Source organism: Bolinopsis microptera, chromosome 5, assembly GCF_026151205.1.
Source record: "Bolinopsis microptera isolate Bmic1 chromosome 5, MBARI_Bmic_1.0, whole genome shotgun sequence".
Lineage (NCBI taxonomy): Eukaryota > Metazoa > Ctenophora > Tentaculata > Lobata > Bolinopsidae > Bolinopsis > Bolinopsis microptera.
Genome location: NC_087076.1, coordinates 468,616 through 489,385, shown reverse-complemented (window position 1 = coordinate 489,385; position 20,770 = coordinate 468,616). Strand labels below are relative to the sequence as shown.

The 20,770-nt window shown below is 37.0% G+C and overlaps 3 protein-coding genes across 3 annotated transcripts in view; all 3 read left to right on the top strand.

Annotated features, from left to right (window-relative positions):
* LOC134815899 (cilia- and flagella-associated protein 53-like) overlaps positions 1-20,770 on the top strand; it is an 889,273-nt gene that overhangs the window by 555,469 nt on the left and 313,034 nt on the right. The window lies entirely within an intron of this gene.
* LOC134815896 (probable ubiquitin carboxyl-terminal hydrolase MINDY-4) overlaps positions 1-20,770 on the top strand; it is a 623,521-nt gene that overhangs the window by 561,198 nt on the left and 41,553 nt on the right. The window lies entirely within an intron of this gene.
* Positions 953-19,738, top strand: LOC134815893 (sorting nexin-2-like). The gene is made up of 13 exons (XM_063824494.1): positions 953-1,987; positions 2,196-2,326; positions 2,435-2,501; positions 3,938-3,981; positions 6,278-6,495; positions 9,564-9,676; positions 11,028-11,123; positions 11,552-11,662; positions 14,277-14,434; positions 14,739-14,882; positions 15,630-15,710; positions 15,848-15,919; positions 19,409-19,738. Exons 1-13 carry the CDS (start codon positions 1,261-1,263, stop codon positions 19,457-19,459), a joined length of 2,013 nt encoding a protein of 670 aa, XP_063680564.1. The 5' UTR covers positions 953-1,260; the 3' UTR covers positions 19,460-19,738.

Sequence of the window (20,770 nt, the reverse complement as noted above, 5' to 3'; positions counted from 1 at the left end):
ATACACAAATTTGGACTCGAGGCTTCCCCCTGGTAATGCGATCTCGGAAGGCAGGCCTCCCCTTTGCAGTGCGAGCTTGTTTCGACTGTCGAGGATGTAGGTCTCACTTCTCAGTGCCTATTACTCTCCCCTATTACTCACTCCTGCTGTAGCCTGTAGAAATAACTTTACACTAGGCTTGAGTAATTATGAGTTTGCCTGAAGTGTGCCTCTACTAACCTAGTATAAGCATCTAGTAGCCTACTATGAGCTTTCATAAGCTTGTTACGCCCCTAGTAAGCGTAAATAAACATGTTAGGATGTCCAATTTAGGTGTTAAATGGTGTTAAAGATGAAATTTCGAAGACAAAATTCATGGCATAAAATGGAGAAAATGGAGAATTACTCATGGGTTTTTCCATTTTCTCCATAGAAAAAGTCTCCATTTTATGCCATTTTATGCCATTTTATGCCATTTTATGCCATTGGCCCCCCCCCAAGCCAACATTAGTAAATATCAACGTACATAGTAAAATAATAAAATAAGAATTATTACACGAGATAAACAAATTGCTTGATAGCTTCGTCATTTTGAATCCGTTTGGCGCCATCTTTTCAGATCAAATTCCGGATTTAATTTAACCCTATTGCAATATGTTACAATGAAATTTCTAACGAATTTTTGGCCCCTAAAAACCGAATTTTCAAATTTTGGCAACAGAATCCTCGAATGAGTAGTATAGGTACAGTATGTCATCTGCAAAGCAACAAGTCTAAAATATGAATCACGGCGATGGTACCCAACGTATGAACTCTGAAAAAAAAATTCTTGTTTCATTGAAAAAAAATAGGCAAGAGGACCAAAACCAAACAGTTTACCAGACCGAGGTCCGAGACCAATGTCCTGTCATTGAAAGCTGCAAGCTTACCATTGTGTGATTCTACTTTTACCCGTTATTATGCAATCACCTTCAGGCGGTGTCGATGGATCAAGTGAGAAGCATTGTTGACAGGCTGTGCCTTTACCATAAATAAACCGAACCATTGCCTGATGTTTGAGTGTTGCAGAAGTGAGTTGCGTGAGTATGCGCATTTGTGTCGAACTGAGAAACAACAATTAATTTGTTTAGTAACAAAAGAGATGCTGTTATTTTTGCATTGATTGCAGCAGAAAAGAGAAGATTGCAAGAAACCTAGTTTAGGTACCCTTCTGGAATAGAATGCAAAACATATTTAGTTCCAACTTCCAATATATATAGAACATTTTCTCCCTGTAGCTCTATGGAATCAACAGAAGATGCACCAGCTGATATTGAAAGCAAAGAGGTAGAAAAGCAAGAATTGGAAGAAAACAAAGAGACTCCAGATGAGTTGAAAATAGATGAGGTGAAAATAGATGAGGTGAAAATAGATGAGGTGAAAATAGATGGGGAATCTCCAAAGGAGGTTACAAAAGCTGCTGATGACATATTTGAAAATGTCAGTGATGACGATGGAGATATCTTTGCAAATCCTACTGTAGAAACAGTTGAAATTGCAAAAAAACCGCTTCATACGGAAAGTGATCTTTTTGACGATGTCAGTGAAGGCGAAGATTTGTTTGATAACACTGTCGAAGAGGAGGCCTCAAAGAAAGAACACATTTTTGAGGAGGCCTCAAAGGAAGAACACATATTTGAGGAGGCCTCAAAGGAAGAACACATATTTGAGGAGGCCTCAAAGGAAGAACACATATTTGAGGAGGCCTCAAAGGAAGAACACATATTTGAGGAGGCCTCAAAGGAAGAACACATATTTGAGGAGGCCTCAAAGGAAGAACACATATTTGGCATTGACGAGGATGATCAGAAGGATGACAAAGATGACCTTGCTGGTATTGATGACAAAGATTTGTTTACTGGTAACTCACAGCAATGTGATTTGTTTGATGATGATGATGATGATGATGATGACGAAGATACAATTGAAAGCAATATGCAAGGTGCTATTCCAGTTCGCATGAATTCAGGTCAGTTTTTTTGTTTTCTCAAAACATTTATTGCTAGATATTAGCGGGTTATTCTGGACACGTTCATATAAATTTGGTAGCTCGCCATTTTCTACTATGTGTGTAAGTCAATATTTCCTTTACTACAAACCGCTGTAAAACTCACCTTTTTTGTAATTCATCATTAGTTGAACATCAATTTGATGCATTGAAACGATACTTTTGTCAGATCACGACCAGGTCCCATTTAACACACCTGCTGTCGGGTGTGCACTGGATGATGCACGCACTACAGCTCTGCTAAATGCAGCCAAGGAGTCAGCTCAACAGAACCTTCAAAAAACAGAAACTTTGCCTGCTGTGAGTTCCGGTTTATCCATTCATGAATAAGTAGTGAAATCGTTTTAAAATAAATTCCCTATGGTGGTCGTTTCTCAAACATGTTTTGAACTTAATTTATTTCTGCAGGTGAATGGGGAAACCAAAAAGTCAAAGGTTAAGGTCAACATTGCAATAACAAGTTTTACTCGTATAGGTTAGTAGTTCCTTTGTTTTTAATGTTACAATTTCTCCTCTGTTCGGACTTCAAAATAGCAGTTTGGAAACAATTTTTGAAACATAATTCCGGTCAGGAAAGCTTTACAATCAATCACATTGCTTGTGGTAGGCACCACTACACCTCTACATTCTACAACAAAAACCTATCTCAAAATATATACAGACACGTCCCCCCCCCCCCCCCCTTTACAGTCCTCTAGAGGCACAGACCGATACTGCCAGAGTCTGCATTTCATCTATGGCTTGCCAGGAGGGACTTCTTAATTCAAAACAGACCTACTTTTACTGTTTATCAAACAGAGCTCACCGCCATCATCGAAGCTTGCAAATATCTCTCAACTTATACCAACACACATCATCATATAATGGTCTGACAGTCTCTCCTTTATACAAGCTATATCCTCGCTCTTAACGAGGAGTAGAACTACTAAGAGACTGTTATGACACCCTCAATGCACTCGGATCCACTTACACTATAGAGATCCGATGGATAGCTGTACACATCGGATTGTGGGGTAATGAAAAAGCAGATGAGCTGGCCAAGACTGGTACAACCAGTAAATCCACTTTGAAGTGCCCAATTCCACAATCTTACATCAAACGCCTGATCGACGACAAAGTCACCAGACTAAATCAGGAAACCTGGTTAACTGATGGTCCCAGACACACCAAACTGACACTCCGTCACAAACGCATCAACATCATCAAAAATCTTAACACTACACTCAGCAACAACAGACAAAATTACAGAGCTACAGTGTCACGGTCCGACATTGTGGCTTAAACAAACACCTCCATACCATTCGCAAATCAAGCACCAGTACTTGTCCTATGTGCGGCGACGGAGAGGAAACTGTCTCATACTTTCTAAGACAGTGTTCGGCTATTGCTTAAATAAGAGGTCAATATTTCCAGGACTATTACCTCTCCGTCAATGACATATTCGACAACCAACACATCTCCATTATTGTCAACTTCGCAAACCGCACCAAACGCTTAATTGTGCCAGAGGAGCTGGACCAGACCGGTGTGACATAGCGACTACTCACACATCGTCTTAGTTCACCTTTCTCTTCCACACCCAGCTGCCACTTAAGCATTCATACACGACACATCTTACAACACTTACCATCATCCTACATTACACATTCTGATTCCCCCGGCATCCTCCCATAGGACTGCCATACCCCAGAGGTATGCAAAGCATTCACATGCTATCCTCTCGTGGGCCACCCAGGCCCAGCCTCTCTTTTTAAAAAAAACCTACTCTTAGAAAATTGCAAAACCAATTGCTGAACGATTTTTGGTGATTGGTTGTCGCTTTTAGGCACTAACAAATACTAATTACAAAATAGTGAACGGATATTTATATATTTTGATAATAATATATTCTAATGTAATTGTAACTTTCAGGCGAGGGTTACAATAGTTACATAGTGTACACAATCCAAGCAACGGTGAGTTTACCCAATATTACAACACTACACCCTGTATCATCACGGCTAGAAACATGAGAGGATCAGTGCCCGAGCCAAGTCAACAGAAAACCAATATAATAACCATCAGCCTTAACTCATGGTTCCATTAAAGAGCGCACGAGAGATTCTGAGTGTCCCCCCGCTTCCTACACCCCTGATTCTGAGTGTCTCATGCTCGCCCAAATAAACTACCTTTTGATAGAATCAAATGCGGCTTTTTGAAATCAAAATGTCTAGCATGTTCGCCAAGTATGAAATTTTGTCATGGTAACAAGACGAGACGAGTATAAGCCATACCACCTAAACAAAACGAGTGTAGGCAATTTAATGTTGAAAGGGCATGGCTTTCAACAATCGAATTTACTAATTTTGCCGACAGAATCCTCATTTATGAGTAAGTTGATTACTGAGAACTGACAACTGAGAACTGACTACTGACTACTGACTACTGACAACTGGTCCGTGGCCGTACACTGACTATTACACCTCATCACTTCCGTTTGAACCGCTCTCCATTTTTATTTAAATCGTTTTAGAAATTAACCCTTGTTAACTCCGCACCACACCCGCCTATTTGAAAACACGCATAACATTGTCGTATGAAAGTATGAACTCTCTCTGCAGTCCAAACAGACCCCAATGAAGCAATGAGTGTCCCCTCCCCTAATAGGCTTATAGTATTACATGACAACGAATCTTACCTGGCTTAACCTAATTATGATTCATGTACCAACGCTACATAATATGCAGTAATGGAAGAGAGAGCGAAGAGGGAGAAAAAGTGAGCCATTTTATGTCGTATTAGTGGTACAAAACCATCAATTAAACCACTTACCACCGGCCGATTTTGAAAAAAAATTTGCTTAATGGCTTCGTCAGAGTTTTGTCGGCACTATACCGAAAAAACCAGTCCCGTAACTCTTACCGTTTTAAAAATATTTAACCGCTCGAAAATTTATACAGGGTGGGCCAAAAGTCAGTACCCATACGTTGGGTCTTATACCTCCGCTGTGTTTTATATTTGAGAGTTGTTGCTTTGCAGATGGCATACTGTACCTACTTGTTCGAGGATTCCGTCGCCAAAATTTGAAAATTCGAATATTTTAAACCACGCCCATTCAATATTAAAACACCTATATTGTTCTCTCTGAACACGCTGAACGCCAAATTTTTTCAAAGACGGTAGATTATTAAATGTTGCATCTGATCTGAAAAAATGAGGCAAAACGGATTAGAAATGACGAAGTTATCAAGCATTTTGTGCATCTCGTTAGCAAAATTGACTGGGTGATTATGTGACACCACGACACGACACCTTAATTGGGCAGCCTTAACAATTCCCATAATGTTTAACGGGGTGGTTAACGGGGTCACCTTATCACGTGATTAGGTTAATCAATCACCTGATCACACGTAATGAATAAACTCGTTATGATTCGTATCTCGGTGATCTGAGAAGTTACAGCTCTCATTTTTTCAGGACAAACGTAATTCGGATGGCCAAACACAATTCAATAAAATTTGGCTCGATCCGACTATCCAAACTATCAAATAAATGCGAAAATGAACCTCAATTTTTAAAAAATGAACACGAATATTTTTCGATTTGACAAATTCCTCGAACCAGTGGTGGTAGTAAGTCATACCAGAAAGAATTATTTCAATTGGGAACTCAGTGACTGAGCTATTAAGGCCAACGTATGGGTACTGACTTTTGGCCCACCCTGTATTTAACCGCTCGGAAATCTCCCGCACACTCACACACACACACACACACACACACACAGATTTATTGAGATTATTATTTAAGATAATTTTTTAAATCTCACACTTATTTTACTTCGGAGTATTCCAACAGCCACATTGTTACACAAGTATAACTAGCCAATTACAGGAAGCCGAAGGATTTAATTAGGCCAGTGACGGTTAAGGTAGTGTGTACCATACTTTTTCGCCCGAGACTTCGCTGCAATGGACAGCTCCTCATTTAACCCTCACACACGATTTCTCGAATATTCGGCTGAGTAGACCGGGGGGCTGCATAGACCACTCAGGATCTTTAGCTGAATGTCGACGACACTCACCCCACGACTAGGCAGGCAGTGGGTTTCGAACTCGCAACCTCACGATTACAAATCCGATGAATAACCAACTGCGCTACCTGGCCGTTAATACTTATCATCCAGTAATAACTTTGGAGATCATGAAAGTAATAACACTTAATAACAAGTATTGAAGCTCTATACCTGAGTAAATATAAGTACTTACCACACAGTCTGAGGCGAGTCCAGAGACGACAGTACAGCGGCGGTTCAGTGATTTTGTAGTTCTGCACCAGCTTCTAATAGAGAACTACTTACCTCGCGGTGTAATAGTTCCTCCAGCTCCGGAGAAGAACTTCATGGGAACTGCTAAAGTGAGGTTCGGAGGAAACAACCAGTCCGCTGAGGATCAGAGTCACTTTATTAGGAGGAGAAAAGCAGCTCTAGAGAGGTAACTATACAGTAACTATACAGTAACTATACAGTAACTATACAGTAACTATACAGTAACTAAACAGTGACTATACAGTAACAATACAGTAACTATACAGTAACTATACAGTAACTATACAGTAACTATACAGTAACTATACAGTAACTATACAGTAACTATACAGTAACTATACAGTAACTATACAGTAACTATACAGTAACTATACAGTAACTATACAGTAACTATACAGTAACTATACAGTAACTATACAGTAACTATACAGTAATTATACAGTAACTATACAGTAACTATACAGTAACTATACAGTAACTATACAGTAACTATACAGTAACTATACAGTAACTATACAGTAACTATACAGTAACTATACAGTAACTATACAGTAACTATACAGTAACTATACAGTAACTATACAGTAACTATACAGTAACTATACAGTAACTATACAGTAACTATACAGTAACTATACAGTAACTATACAGTAACTATACAGTAACTATACAGTAATTATACAGTAACTATACAGTAACTATACAGTAACTATACAGTAACTATACAGTAACTATACAGTAATTATACAGTAACTATACAGTAACTATACAGTAACTATACAGTAACTATACAGTAACTATACAGTAACTATACAGTAACTATACAGTAACTATACAGTAACTATACAGTAACTATACAGTAATTATACAGTAACTATACAGTAACTATACAGTAACTATACAGTAACTATACAGTAACTATACAGTAACTATACAGTAATTATACAGTAATTATACAGTAACTATACAGTAACTATACAGTAATTATACAGTAACTATACAGTAACTATACAGTAACTATACAGTAACTATACAGTAACTATACAGTAACTATACAGTAACTATACAGTAACTATACAGTAACTATACAGTAACTATACAGTAACTATACAGTAACTATACAGTAACTATACAGTAACTATACAGTAACTATACAGTAACTATACAGTAACTATACAGTAACTATACAGTAACTATACAGTAACTATACAGTAACTATACAGTAACTATACAGTAACTATACAGTAACTATACAGTAACTATACAGTAACTATACAGTAACTATACAGTAACTATACAGTAACTATACAGTAACTATACAGTAACTATACAGTAACTATACACTATACAGTAACTATACAGTAACTAAACAGTAACTATACAGTAACTATACAGTAACTATACAGTAATTATACAGTAACTATACAGTAACTATACAGTAACTATACAGTAATTATACAGTAACTATACAGTAATTATACAGTAACTATACAGTAACTATACAGTAACTATACAGTAACTATACAGTAACTATACAGTAACTATACAGTTACTATACAGTAACTATACAGTAATTATACAGTAACTATACAGTAACTATACAGTAATTATACAGTAACTATACAGTAACTATAAAGTAATTATACAGTAACTATACAGTAACTATACAGTAACTATACAGTAACTATACAGTAACTATACAGTAACTATACAGTAACTATACAGTAACTATACAGTAACTATACAGTAACTATACAGTAACTATACAGTAACTATACAGTAACTATACAGTAACTATACAGTAACTATACAGTAACTATACAGTAACTATACAGTAACTATACAGTAATTATACAGTAACTATACAGTAACTATACAGTAATTATACAGTAACTATACAGTAACTATACAGTAACTATACAGTAACTATACAGTAACTATACAGTAACTATACAGTAACTATACAGTAACTATACAGTAACTATACAGTAACTATACAGTAACTATACAGTAACTATACAGTAACTATACAGTAACTATACAGTAACTATACAGTAACTATACAGTAACTATACAGTAACTATACAGTAACTATACAGTAACTATACAGTAACTATACAGTAACTATACAGTAACTATACAGTAACTATACAGTAACTATACAGTAACTATACAGTAACTATACAGTAACTATACAGTAACTATACAGTAACTATACAGTAACTATACAGTAACTATACAGTAACTATACAATAACTATACAGTAACTATACAGTAACTATACAGTAAATATAACTATACAATAACTATACAGTAACTATACAGTAACTATACAGGCAGAGAGGTGAGCTCATTGTTATTGGGGGAAAGGGTTAACTTAAGGGGGCCGGGGGGGGGGGGTACGGGTCTTCATCAAAATTCTCTCGAAATTGATTTTATAATTGTTTCTGATAGAGGGGAGTGATATCTATCAGCTGCTTTTGGTCCCATGGAAAAATATTGTTCCTAGCCGAAATTATCGCTGGTCAAAGGTCAGCGCTCATGTGTAATTGTATTGCGCGAGCGATTTTTAATCGCGCATCCTGAAAATCGAGTCTAAAAATCTATCTTCTCCTACATTTTTTGAGCAATCACCCTGAAACTTTCAGGATATGTTCTAGGGATCATTTAGAAGAGAATTATCGAGCCGAATTTTGAGATAGGCCTCAGAAAATGTTTAAATCGATTTTGAAAATCTTGGACCTGGAAAAATCGTCAAAAAATGAGGTCCAAGATTTTCAAAATCGAATTAAAAATTTTCTGAGGCCTATCTCAAAATTCGGCTCGATACTTCTCTTCTAAATGATCCTTAGAACATATCCTGAAAGTTTCAGGGTGATTGCTCAACAAATATAGGAGAAGATAGATTTTTAGACTCGATTTTCAGGACGCGCGATTGAAAATCGCTCGCGCAATACAATTACACATGAGCGCTGACCTTTGACCAGCGATAATTTCGGCTAGGAACAATATTTTTCCATGGGACCAAAAGTAGCTGATAGATATCACTCCCCTCTATCAGAAACAACTATAAAATCAATTTCGAGATAATTTTGATGAAGACCCCCCCCCGGCCCCCTTAAGGGGCTTACTGGATGAGAAGGGACAGTCTGCAATAAAACATTATAGTTTGGACCCGGTCCTGGTCATTGTGACGTCATAATACTTGAATTCTTGAATACATCTTCTGTGTAGGTATCTGAAGAGGTTGATGGGGCACTATCTTATCTGCAAGGACGAAACTCTGAGACGATTCATGCAAGAAGAAGATCCCCCACGACCTAATCCTAACGCTTCAGGCATCAAAGGTAAACACTTACTAGGTAAACACTTACTAGGCTAACACTAGGGTACACTAGGTTAACACTAAGGGCATAATTCATAAAGCTGAACTAAAGTTCATTATTCATAAAATAATTTCATCTTACACTTTGACACGAGGTATATTTATCATTATTATTAAATCAAAGTTCTAAACAAGGGATAGTTAAAAAACAACGCCCAAGTCTAATCTTTCCCTAAAACAAAAACTAAAAATTAAAAACTTCATTGCAATTTCCGCCAATATCTCTTGTCATAACTCAAATTACGGAGATAATGCAGGTCAAAGATATTATTCAAATAAATATTTCTTTTACATAAATCATGCACAATCAGCGAGAATAGATTGCTTTGGGGTCTTCCTCTTCTCCCTGGTAAGTCCAGTGTATTGATGGCAAAAATGAGGGAAGAAAACGCTGGTCCGTCAATAGGACCCCGCAAAACATGTATATGTCCTAACATTCTCCACCGACTACGGGCCACTTTTTCTGACAATGGTTCAGCATTGCAGCGTTTATACAAGTTTTTGTTGGAGATGACTCCTGGGTACTTTATATTCAAAATAGTGCGAAGATGTCTGCGGTGAACAACATCTAGTTTTTCAAGGAATATCTTGGGGACGGCCCAACAGGATGAGTTGTACATAAGAACCGATACGACTAAAGCATTGTACAGTATTAGACGTTTGTTTAGGGGCAGTTTATCACTCCAGGCCTTCTTGTAATTGTTAAAGGCAGCATATCCCAGGTTTATGCGACGCTGAATATCAGCTTTGCTACACAAGACGGACCCTAGAGTGATACTTTTCCTCCATGCTTCATTCCCCGACACTAATTTTCCATCACTGTCGACTTCACCCGTACTAGCTAAATAAACATGAGTGAAGTCCGTTTTGTCTTCATTGACAAAGAGGTTCCATTTCTCAAGTATAGCTGTTGCCTGGGGCAAAATAGCTCTCAAGTTGTCTTCCTCTTCATCATTGAAGTCAACATCATCAGCATATTCAGTGTCAAGTGGAAGGCCAGCAATAGTAATCGGGGGGATCGGCCTATCTAAACTGATTGTTATAGTCCATCTAAGTTCATTCAAAGCACCAGCCAAGACAAGGGTGAACAGACAGCCGGATAGACAGTCACCTTGGAAATTATTATTTATATTTATTTATTATTTATATATTTATTTGACACATGATATACTAGTATACTATATATAGGTATATATAGTATACTATATACGCCTCATAGAGCTTTATTACTGTGAGGAGAATGTTAGCTATGCAGAATGTTCACTATAATGGCATGTAACATTAGTAGTATATAATGGCGTGTAATATTTCAGGTTTTATGAAGAACATGGAGAGTATGGTATCTAAAGTAACGGCAAGGATTAACGAGGTAGATGAGTGGTATGAAGATAAGCAACAACACATATTGGGTAACTATACAGTAACTATACACTATATAATATAGTAACTATACAGTAACTATACGGTAATTATAATATACGGTAGCTATACGGTATCTATACAGTAACTATACGGTAGCTATACAGTAACTATACAGTAATTATACGGTATCTATACGGTATCTATACGGTATCTATACAGTAACTATACGGTATCTATACAGTAACTATACAGTAACTATACAGTAACTATACAGTAACTAAACAGTGACTATACGGTAGCTATACAGTAACTATACGGTAACTATACAGTAACTATACAGTAACTATACGGTAACTATACAGTAACTATACAGTAACTATACGGTAACTATACAGTAACTATACAGTAACTATACAGTAACTATACGGTAACTATACGGTAACTATACGGTAACTATACAGCATAACCACCTCAGAGCTTGAAGAGACCCTAAAGAAACTGTTGGTGGTGGTTGATAACATGGTAGGCAACAGAAGAGACCTTGCTAACAAGTCTGGTGCCATGGCTGCTAGTTGTTTACATCTAGGTAAGATGGCTGCTAGTTGTTTACATCTAGGTAAGATGGCTGCTAGTTGTTTACATCTAGGTAAGATGGCTGCTAGTTGTTTACATCTAGGTAAGATGGCTGCTAGTTGTTTACATCTAGGTAAGATGGCTGCTAGTTGTTTACATCTAGGTAAGATGGCTGCTAGTTGTTTACATCTAGGTAAGATGGCTGCTAGTTGTTTACATCTAGGTAAGATGGCTGCTAGTTGTTTACATCTAGGTAAGATGGCTGCTAGTTGTTTACATATAGGTAAGATGGCTGCTAGTTGTTTACATCTAGGTAAGATGGCTGCTAGTTGTTTACATCTAGGTAAGATGGCTGCTAGTTGTTTACATCTAGGTAAGATGGCTGCTAGTTGTTTACATCTAGGTAAGATGGCTGCTAGTTGTTTACATCTAGGTAAGATGGCTGCTAGTTGTTTACATCTAGGTAAGATGGCTGCTAGTTGTTTACATCTAGGTAAGATGGCTGCTAGTTGTTTACATCTAGGTAAGATGGCTGCTAGTTGTTTACATCTAGGTAAGATGGCTGCTAGTTGTTTACATCTAGGTAAGATGGCTGCTAGTTGTTTACATCTAGGTAAGATGGCTGCTAGTTGTTTACATCTAGGTAAGATGGCTGCTAGTTGTTTACATCTAGGTAAGATGGCTGCTAGTTGTTTACATCTAGGTAAGATGGCTGCTAGTTGTTTACATCTAGGTAAGATGGCTGCTAGTTGTTTACATCTAGGTAAGATGGCTGCTAGTTGTTTACATCTAGGTAAGATGGCTGCTAGTTGTTTACATCTAGGTAAGATGGCTGCTAGTTGTTTACATCTAGGTAAGATGGCTGCTAGTTGTTTACATCCAGGTAAGATGGCTGCTAGTTGTTTACATCCAGGTAAGATGGCTGCTAGTTGTTTACATCTAGGTAAGATGGCTGCTAGTTGTTTACATCTAGGTAAGATGGCTGCTAGTTGTTTACATCTAGGTAAGATGGCTGCTAGTTGTTTACATCTAGGTAAGATGGCTGCTAGTTGTTTACATCTAGGTAAGATGGCTGCTAGTTGTTTACATCTAGGTAAGATGGCTGCTAGTTGTTTACATCTAGGTAAGATGGCTGCTAGTTGTTTACATCTAGGTAAGATGGCTGCTAGTTGTTTACATCTAGGTAAGATGGCTGCTAGTTGTTTACATCTAGGTAAGATGGCTGCTAGTTGTTTACATCTAGGTAAGATGGCTGCTAGTTGTTTACATCTAGGTAAGATGGCTGCTAGTTGTTTACATCTAGGTAAGATGGCTGCTAGTTGTTTACATCTAGGTAAGATGGCTGCTAGTTGTTTACTCTTACTCTGCACTGTTATCGGATGTAAATGTTTTACATTGCACATTATTCGTCACCTGACACTTATCTTTATATCTTGTGGTTTAGAGTTTCAAGGTTACAAGACTTGTGTACCCACTGTACACTGTACACTTTGACAGTGTAAAGTTTCTTAATCTATTTACCGTGTTCTGCTCCAGAACAACCCCAACCCCCCCCTTATATTAGTGACACCCCCCCCCCCTTATATTAGTGACACCCCCCCTTATATTTAGTGACACCCCCCCAATTATATTAGTGACACCCCCCCCCCCCCTTATATTAGTGACACCCCCCCTTATATTAGTGACACCCCCCCCCCCCATTATATTAGTGACACCCCCTCCCCCCCCCCCCTTATATTAGTGACACCCCCCCCCCCTATATTAGTGACAAGAGAAACGCCATTGTCGGACGTGAGGAGAGTGAGGACTCCTCAAACTACATTAAATATATTCCTGAATAAATTTAGTTACTGTTTTAAACTTTACTGAACACCAAAAAATATATATAACTTATGCAAAGATAAAACAACGAGAAATAATTAAAAATATCACAAAAGAACAAATCAAAACAAATATCAACATAATATAACATAATACTAAAAGCAAAATAACAAAACAAGGGAAAATAACAACAAAACATTCGATATTTGAAGAATGATTCAAATTTGTACTTTCATCAAAACAAATTCTCAAAAATTATAATTTACAGAAAAGGGCAATTAAATAAAAATGTTAGTTGTTAAAACCTCCCAAAGCTTATAAGTACACGGGTGTTTAGCCTCTATGAAGTGTAATATTAATTAGTTTAATGTTAATTAGCGTAATGTTAATTAGCGTAATGTTAATTAGCGTAATGTTAATTAGCGTAATGTTAATTAGCGTAATGTTAATTAGCGTAATGTTAATTAGTGTTATGTTAATTTGTTAAATGTAAATTAGTTTAATGTTAATAAGTTTAATGTCAATTAGTGTAATGTTAATTAGTGTAATGTTAATTAGAGTAATGTTAATTAGCGTAATGTTAATTAGCGTAATGTTAATTAGCGTAATGTTAATTAGCGTAATGTTAATTAGCGTAATGTTAATTAGCGTAATGTTAATTAGCGTAATGTAAATTAGCGTAATGTTAATTAGTGTACGTAATGTTAATTTGTTAAATGTTACTTAGTTTAATGTCAATTAGTGTAATGTTAATTAGTGTAATGTTAATTAGTTTAATGTTAATTGTTTATATTAATACTGTCCAGGGGAAGGAGAAGATAACGCCTCGTTACGACGTGCTGTAACAAAACTATCCGAACTGGAAACAAAGATGGAAGCGGTTCACGTTGAGCAATCAGACAACGATTTATTCACTTTTGGAGAGACTATAAAAGACTACATTTCTATCATCCAATCTGCTAAGGTGGTTATTTTACGGGAAATATATTCACAGACAAATATCAAGTAACGAAGATATCGTGTTATTTTTACCCCTCTATTTGATGACGTGATTTTATGGGGTTTATGGCTTATGCTATTATTTTAAGAACCTATAATATTTTATAATGTATTTGATCAAATAACAGATACTGTATTGCTAATACTACTACTACTACTACTAACAGATACTGTATTGCTAATACTACTACTACTACTACTAACAGATACTGTATTGCTAATACTACTACTATACTACTACTAATAACAACCCATTTAACATTTCCTAGGCTGCATTTGACGAGAGAGTGAAAATATTTTCCACATGGGAATCAGCCCAGTCGACACTAGCCAAGAAGAGAGAAGCTAAAAATAAAGCTACTGCTCAGGGGAGAGCTGATAGAGTAGCCCAATGTGAGGAGGATATTAAATTTGTGAGTCAAACTATACAGTAACTATACAGTAACTATACGGTATCTATACAGTAACTATACAGTAACTATACAGTAACTATACAGTAACTATACAGTAACTAAACAGTAACTATACAGTAACTATACAGTAACTATACAGTAACTATACAGTAACTATACAGTAACTATACAGTAACTATACAGTAACTATACAGTAACTATACAGTAACTATACGGTAACTATACGGTAACTATCCGGTAACTATACAGTAACTATACAGTAACTATACAGTAACTATACAGTAACTATACAGTAACTATACAGTAACTATACAGTAACTATACAGTAACTATACAGTAACTATACAGTAACTATTCAGTAACTATACAGTAACTATACAGTAACTATACAGTAACTATACAGTAACTATACAGTAACTATACAGTAACTATACAGTAACTATACAGTAACTATACGGTAACTATACGGTAACTATACGGTAACTATACGGTAACTATCCGGTAACTATACAGTAACTATACAGTAACTATACAGTAACTATACAGTAACTATACAGTAACTATACAGTAACTATACAGTAACTATACAGTAACTATACAGTAACTATACTGTAACTATACCTATTTTCTCTTGGTCTAGGTAATTTCTAGTCTCGTCTAGGCATTCAACAAAAACCGTTTTCAACTGTGTTATTAATATTTAATAAATAGATTGTTGAGCTCGTGTTCAATTTGCGTATTTTCCAGTGGGAAGGCAAAGTGGAGAAGTGTCAGGAAGATTTTGAACTTATCAGCAAAAATTTGAAAGACGAAATCAGAATATTTGAGGTATGCAAACTGTGGATCTATTTAACTTAGTACTATTAATAACTTAATGAACTTTAATGAACTTAATACTTTAATAATTATTCACGGTAAACTTCAATTGAACAAATAATTCATTGTTTAAAGTAAACCGTGTTCAGGAAGTTTGGGTAAGAGAAGTGAAGGAAGCAGTTACCGCGTACTTCCAGAAAACTATTGACTGTCAGAAACAGGTGCGTTACATTTCTTTATCCCTGTAGCCATGTTACCGGGTAGGTGGAACATGTACTACAAGGTTACTAATATCTCAGTACCTATTAATAAATAGTAAATGTGATTAGTACTTCGTAGTGATACTTCTGGAGGATTACCGTTACAAATTCTACAATTATAAATATTGTAACGTACGTGCAGCTCTCTGAATTGGCTACAATGTTGTTTTCTTGGGTAAATTTCGATTGATCCCGTTTGATAGTTTGATGCGACAAGGAAAAATAAGTATTAAAATTTAAAAAGTGTTTTAATACTTTCAACATTACTATGATTATATAACAAATAATTTGAGATCATGAATACGATGTTGTCACATAGAAAAGTTGAATAATTCCTTTCCTGATAAGAGCCTTTTCCTTGTCGCTTCAAACGGGATCAATAGAAATTTAACCAAGAAAACATTTCAACTATGCGACTCATGAATAATATTTCAATCTGGATTTTACAGTTGTAGAGTTGATGAATCCGGATTTTTAAAACCAAATTGGAACCAGGGACAAAAGTGGGACATGCGTTTATTTCCCCTAATAAGCCATGAATGATGCCAAAAATAATTGTAAATGATGGATATAGTTGTAAGCTATGCCTAGTGGCCATCAAAAGTCGCACAAAATGATCCAGGTTCATGGAATGAACGGAAATGAACGAAAATTCTCCCAAAAGTGCTCAGAATGGTTCAAATTGGTCGGAACGAGTTTGTGTAGGATGACTCCAGCCAAGTGTGTCACTGCATGTCTAGAACCGATGTAACCATTGTTCCAAAATGTTTCAATTTTGTCCTAATAATCATCCTGAGTATCCAGATTTTGGGAACCATTTTTTGGACTCCAAGTATTGGCTGTATTTCAGTGCTGGAAAGCAATTACAGCCAAAACTTCTATGTCCCCATGTTCCAAAACTCTGGATACTAAGTAGGATTATTGTGACAAAATTGGAACACCAATAGGTAGGTAGGAACAATGGTAACATCGGTTCTAGACATGCAGTGATTCCCAAACTTGGTTTAAGTGGTCCTAGGACCACTATTTACTCTTTACGACCAATTTTAAACCATTCTGAGCACTTTGAGGTGAATGTTCATTTTCGTTCATTTCTGGTCATTCCATGGGTAATTTTATACGACTTTTGATGGCTCCTCGGCCTAGCTTACGGCTATATCCATCTTAGAAAACCGAACTGAGCCTTCCCAGCACTCAAATACGGCCAATACTGCGATGTGCCCATGTTCCAAATTTATGGATTCATCTACTGTCGTAGCAAGCGATGCGTTAGAAATGATAAGAGTATCCTTCTCGTAGCGCAAAGCGCGCAATCTCGCGCGCGTAATCCCATTCTCGCGCGCGCAAGCCCGATACTATGTATTCAAGCCATCGCAAAAATAACAACTGTTAATATCAAATATACACAACTGTTAATGGATACTGATTTCTGGGTGTCCCGAAAAAAAGGCGGATAAGTTTCGGTAACAGAACGGTTACGTTAGTTACTAAGTTAATTCCCTGGCGGGCAGTAGTCGTGTAATCAGCATGCTGACTGTTCTCGTACACACTGCACAGCAGGTCGGACCTGGTTTACTAGCTGGGTAGATATTGTAGTCCTTGGCAGGATGCCAGGACGGGTCACATAATTTCCACGCAGCACCCGAAAGAGTTTGAGCCTTGAAATTTGGGTATCGATTCATTCTTAGATTCTGAACAAAATACTTTGACCGGTGAAATGTGCTCAGCAGCGGCTAAATTAGCTCTTTTCGAAATCATATCAGATGAAACATGTAGTGAATCACTGACCGGAGAAAACATGGGGAGCCAAATATCAAAAGAGAAACCTCAACTAATATATTATGTACATCTCGGCGTCAATGACATACACAAAGGAGAGGACATTCTCAGAACCGTCGACAACTTCAAGATCTTTGACGAAATGCTAGAACGAGTATCTCCCACCACCAGAATGGTCATCTCTTGCCAGTGGCGTAACGAAGGACCCCGCTGACCTCGCGTTTTGCTCTAGATACACACTTTTTTTTAACCGGCGTATCCTCTAAAATCAACTAATTGGTTTAATTTTAGGGAGGGGCACCAAAAGGGGAGGGGCGCCAACAGGGGGGCGCTTTTTCGGCGGGGGCGCCAACAGGCAACGTTACGCCACTGTCTCTTGCCCCCTACTAAACGGAAACACAGTCCACTTCTGAGCAGAAATCCGCGATAATCTCTATCTATCAGACAGAGGAATGCACGCCAAACTCAAACCAAAATTATAAGCTGGAACATCCAATCAACAAATACAACTTCTGGCTCTAAGTTTGATGACCCTCAATTTTGTACCGTCTTTGATAAGTTTCCTGTCTTCATACACCCGGGTTATAGGGCCTTCAAAAAACATGGCAGCGTCTGCATCATGGTTTAAAACGAAATAGCCAGAGGCGTAAAACTTGAAAAATCCACAATCTGTGGATGAAATATCCACTGCACGGAAAAAGTTCCTCAACACTTACCCTCACCTCTAAATTAGCCTCTAGTATGACCACAACTCTTACCCTCACCCCTAAATAAGTCTGTAGTGTGACCACAACACTTACCCTCACCCTAAATTAGTCTGTAGTGTGACCACAACTCTTACCCTCACCCCTAAATTAGTCTGTAGTATGAGCACAACACTTACCTTCACCCCTAAATTAGTATGTAGTGTGACCACAACTCTTACCCTCACCCTAAATTAGCCTGTAGTATGACCACAACTCTTACCCTCATCCCTAAATTAGTCTGTAGTGTGACCACAACACTTACCCTCACCCTAAATTAGTCTGTAGTGTGACCACAACACTTACCCTCACCCTAAATTAGTCTGTAGTGTGACCACAACACTTACCCTCACCCTAAATTAGTCTGTAGTGTGACCACAACACTTACCCTCACCCTAAATTAGTCTGTAGTGTGACCACAACACTTACCCTCACCCTAAATTAGTCTGTAGTGTGACCACAACACTTACCCTCACCCCTAAATTAGTCTGTAGTGTGACCACAACACTTACCCTCACCCTAAATTAGTCTGTAGTGTGACCACAACACTTACCCTCACCCTAAATTAGTCTGTAGTGTGACCACAACACTTACCCTCACCCTAAATTAGTCTGTAGTGTGACCACAACACTTACCCTCACCCTAAATTAGTCTGTAGTGTGATCACAACTCTTACCCTCACCCCTAAATTAGTATGTAGTGTGACCACAACACTTACCCTCACCCCTAAATTAGCCTGTAGTATGACCACAACACTTACCCTCACCCTTAAATTAGTCTGTGTGACCACTCGTAGAGTTATTCGAAATCAGCGTCTAAAAATACTGTCGAAAGTTTGGTTGCATTGTTTAATGTTTCAAGAAATCTAATTTCAGTATTTCTCTCATTATATTCTTCAAACAACCGATATAAAAATACTTCCTTTCAGATTGTTGGACACTGGAAGGAATTCTTACCCGAAGCCAAAATCATAAACTGAATAATATAATAGACGTTGGCTCAGGTATAATTCATCATGCCATTTTCATTTAGTTTGACTTTTTGACTTGAAAATAGAATCAGCCTTATTTCTGTATCTTTTTGTCTTAATGTAAAGGGGTTGCGAATTTACCACAGTTAAGTACTGTTGCTGCTGGCAGTTGATAAATCTTTATAGATCCCTAATTTTATCGTAAACTGATAACAAAATTATTGATTAACTATTTTGAGAATGATTAGCTTTTATAATTGTTATGATTGATGCTTTGTTTTAAATAAATGTGTTTTAATTATTTAAAACATTACATTATTGACAGCAAGATAGATTTATATACTGGTCAAAATTCAGAATTTTGCCCGACAAATGTTGAAGGCAACAAGAATTTCGCCACAACTGCACCACACGTGATAAATTTCCCCTTCAATGTAACATTAGTACCAGTACCATTAGTGTTATCATTGAAGAGGGGTAATTGTTTTAGCATTCCGAAAATATACCGAAAATCATTATTTTTATACTAATTATGCTAATTAATGAAGTGTTTTTGAGGAATAATAAACCTCTCATTTTGTGGGTTTTTATTCTGGATTTGGGCTACACCTTGGGTTGTGGAGCTCAGTTATGCTTCCTATATCTTACTATATATAAAGCGAGACGATATATATATATATTTATCTGTGCCATTTTACTGACACCACGGCATCAACTTTAACACGACTTTCCGCAAAAACCGTAAAAGATATACAACTGAAACTTTTTTGACTGGGTCAAATGCTTTAATGGCCTTCAAATCAGCATGAAAAAATAAAAAATTGGCCAAGAAATAGGAGTTTTAGAGCCCAAAATTTGGACCCCGAAGTGGTGTCAAAAACGCGAATTAAATAGGTAATAATTATTTTAGTCTCTTGAGTCTTGACACCACTTTAGGGTTAGACGGGTTTCTGCTAGTGTCTATAATGTGTGGTTTTAAAGGCGGAATTTGCAACGCCCGCTCAATGAGTCAAAGTTTGCGCGTGCGAAAGATGAGAATTTCGCTCATTCGTGATTTCGCGATTGATTCGTCATCAAATTTCTGCCTTTCCACAGTTCGATGACATATATTTGTATTATTAAACGGATTAAACGATTCAAAAGTCAACTTGCAATGGGAATGTCTGACCCAATATAAAAAGTAATTTTACCCAAAAAGTATACATGATACAAGAAAATAAGAATAAAATAAAACGCAATAAACAAAGAAATCGAGCGTGCTAAATCACTCTACAGTCGATCTTTGAGATTGTTCTAAAAGGACAGTTGAAACCAACTTCA

Coding starts and splice junctions, on each gene's coding strand:
- LOC134815893 (XM_063824494.1), top strand. CDS start 1,261: ATGGAATCAACAGAAGATGCACCAGCTGATATTGAAAGCAAAGAGGTA. Junction 1,988..2,195: donor TCCAGTTCGCATGAATTCAG/GTCAGTTTTTTT, acceptor TACTTTTGTCAG/ATCACGACCAGGTCCCATTT. Junction 15,920..19,408: donor CTATTGACTGTCAGAAACAG/GTGCGTTACATT, acceptor ACTTCCTTTCAG/ATTGTTGGACACTGGAAGGA.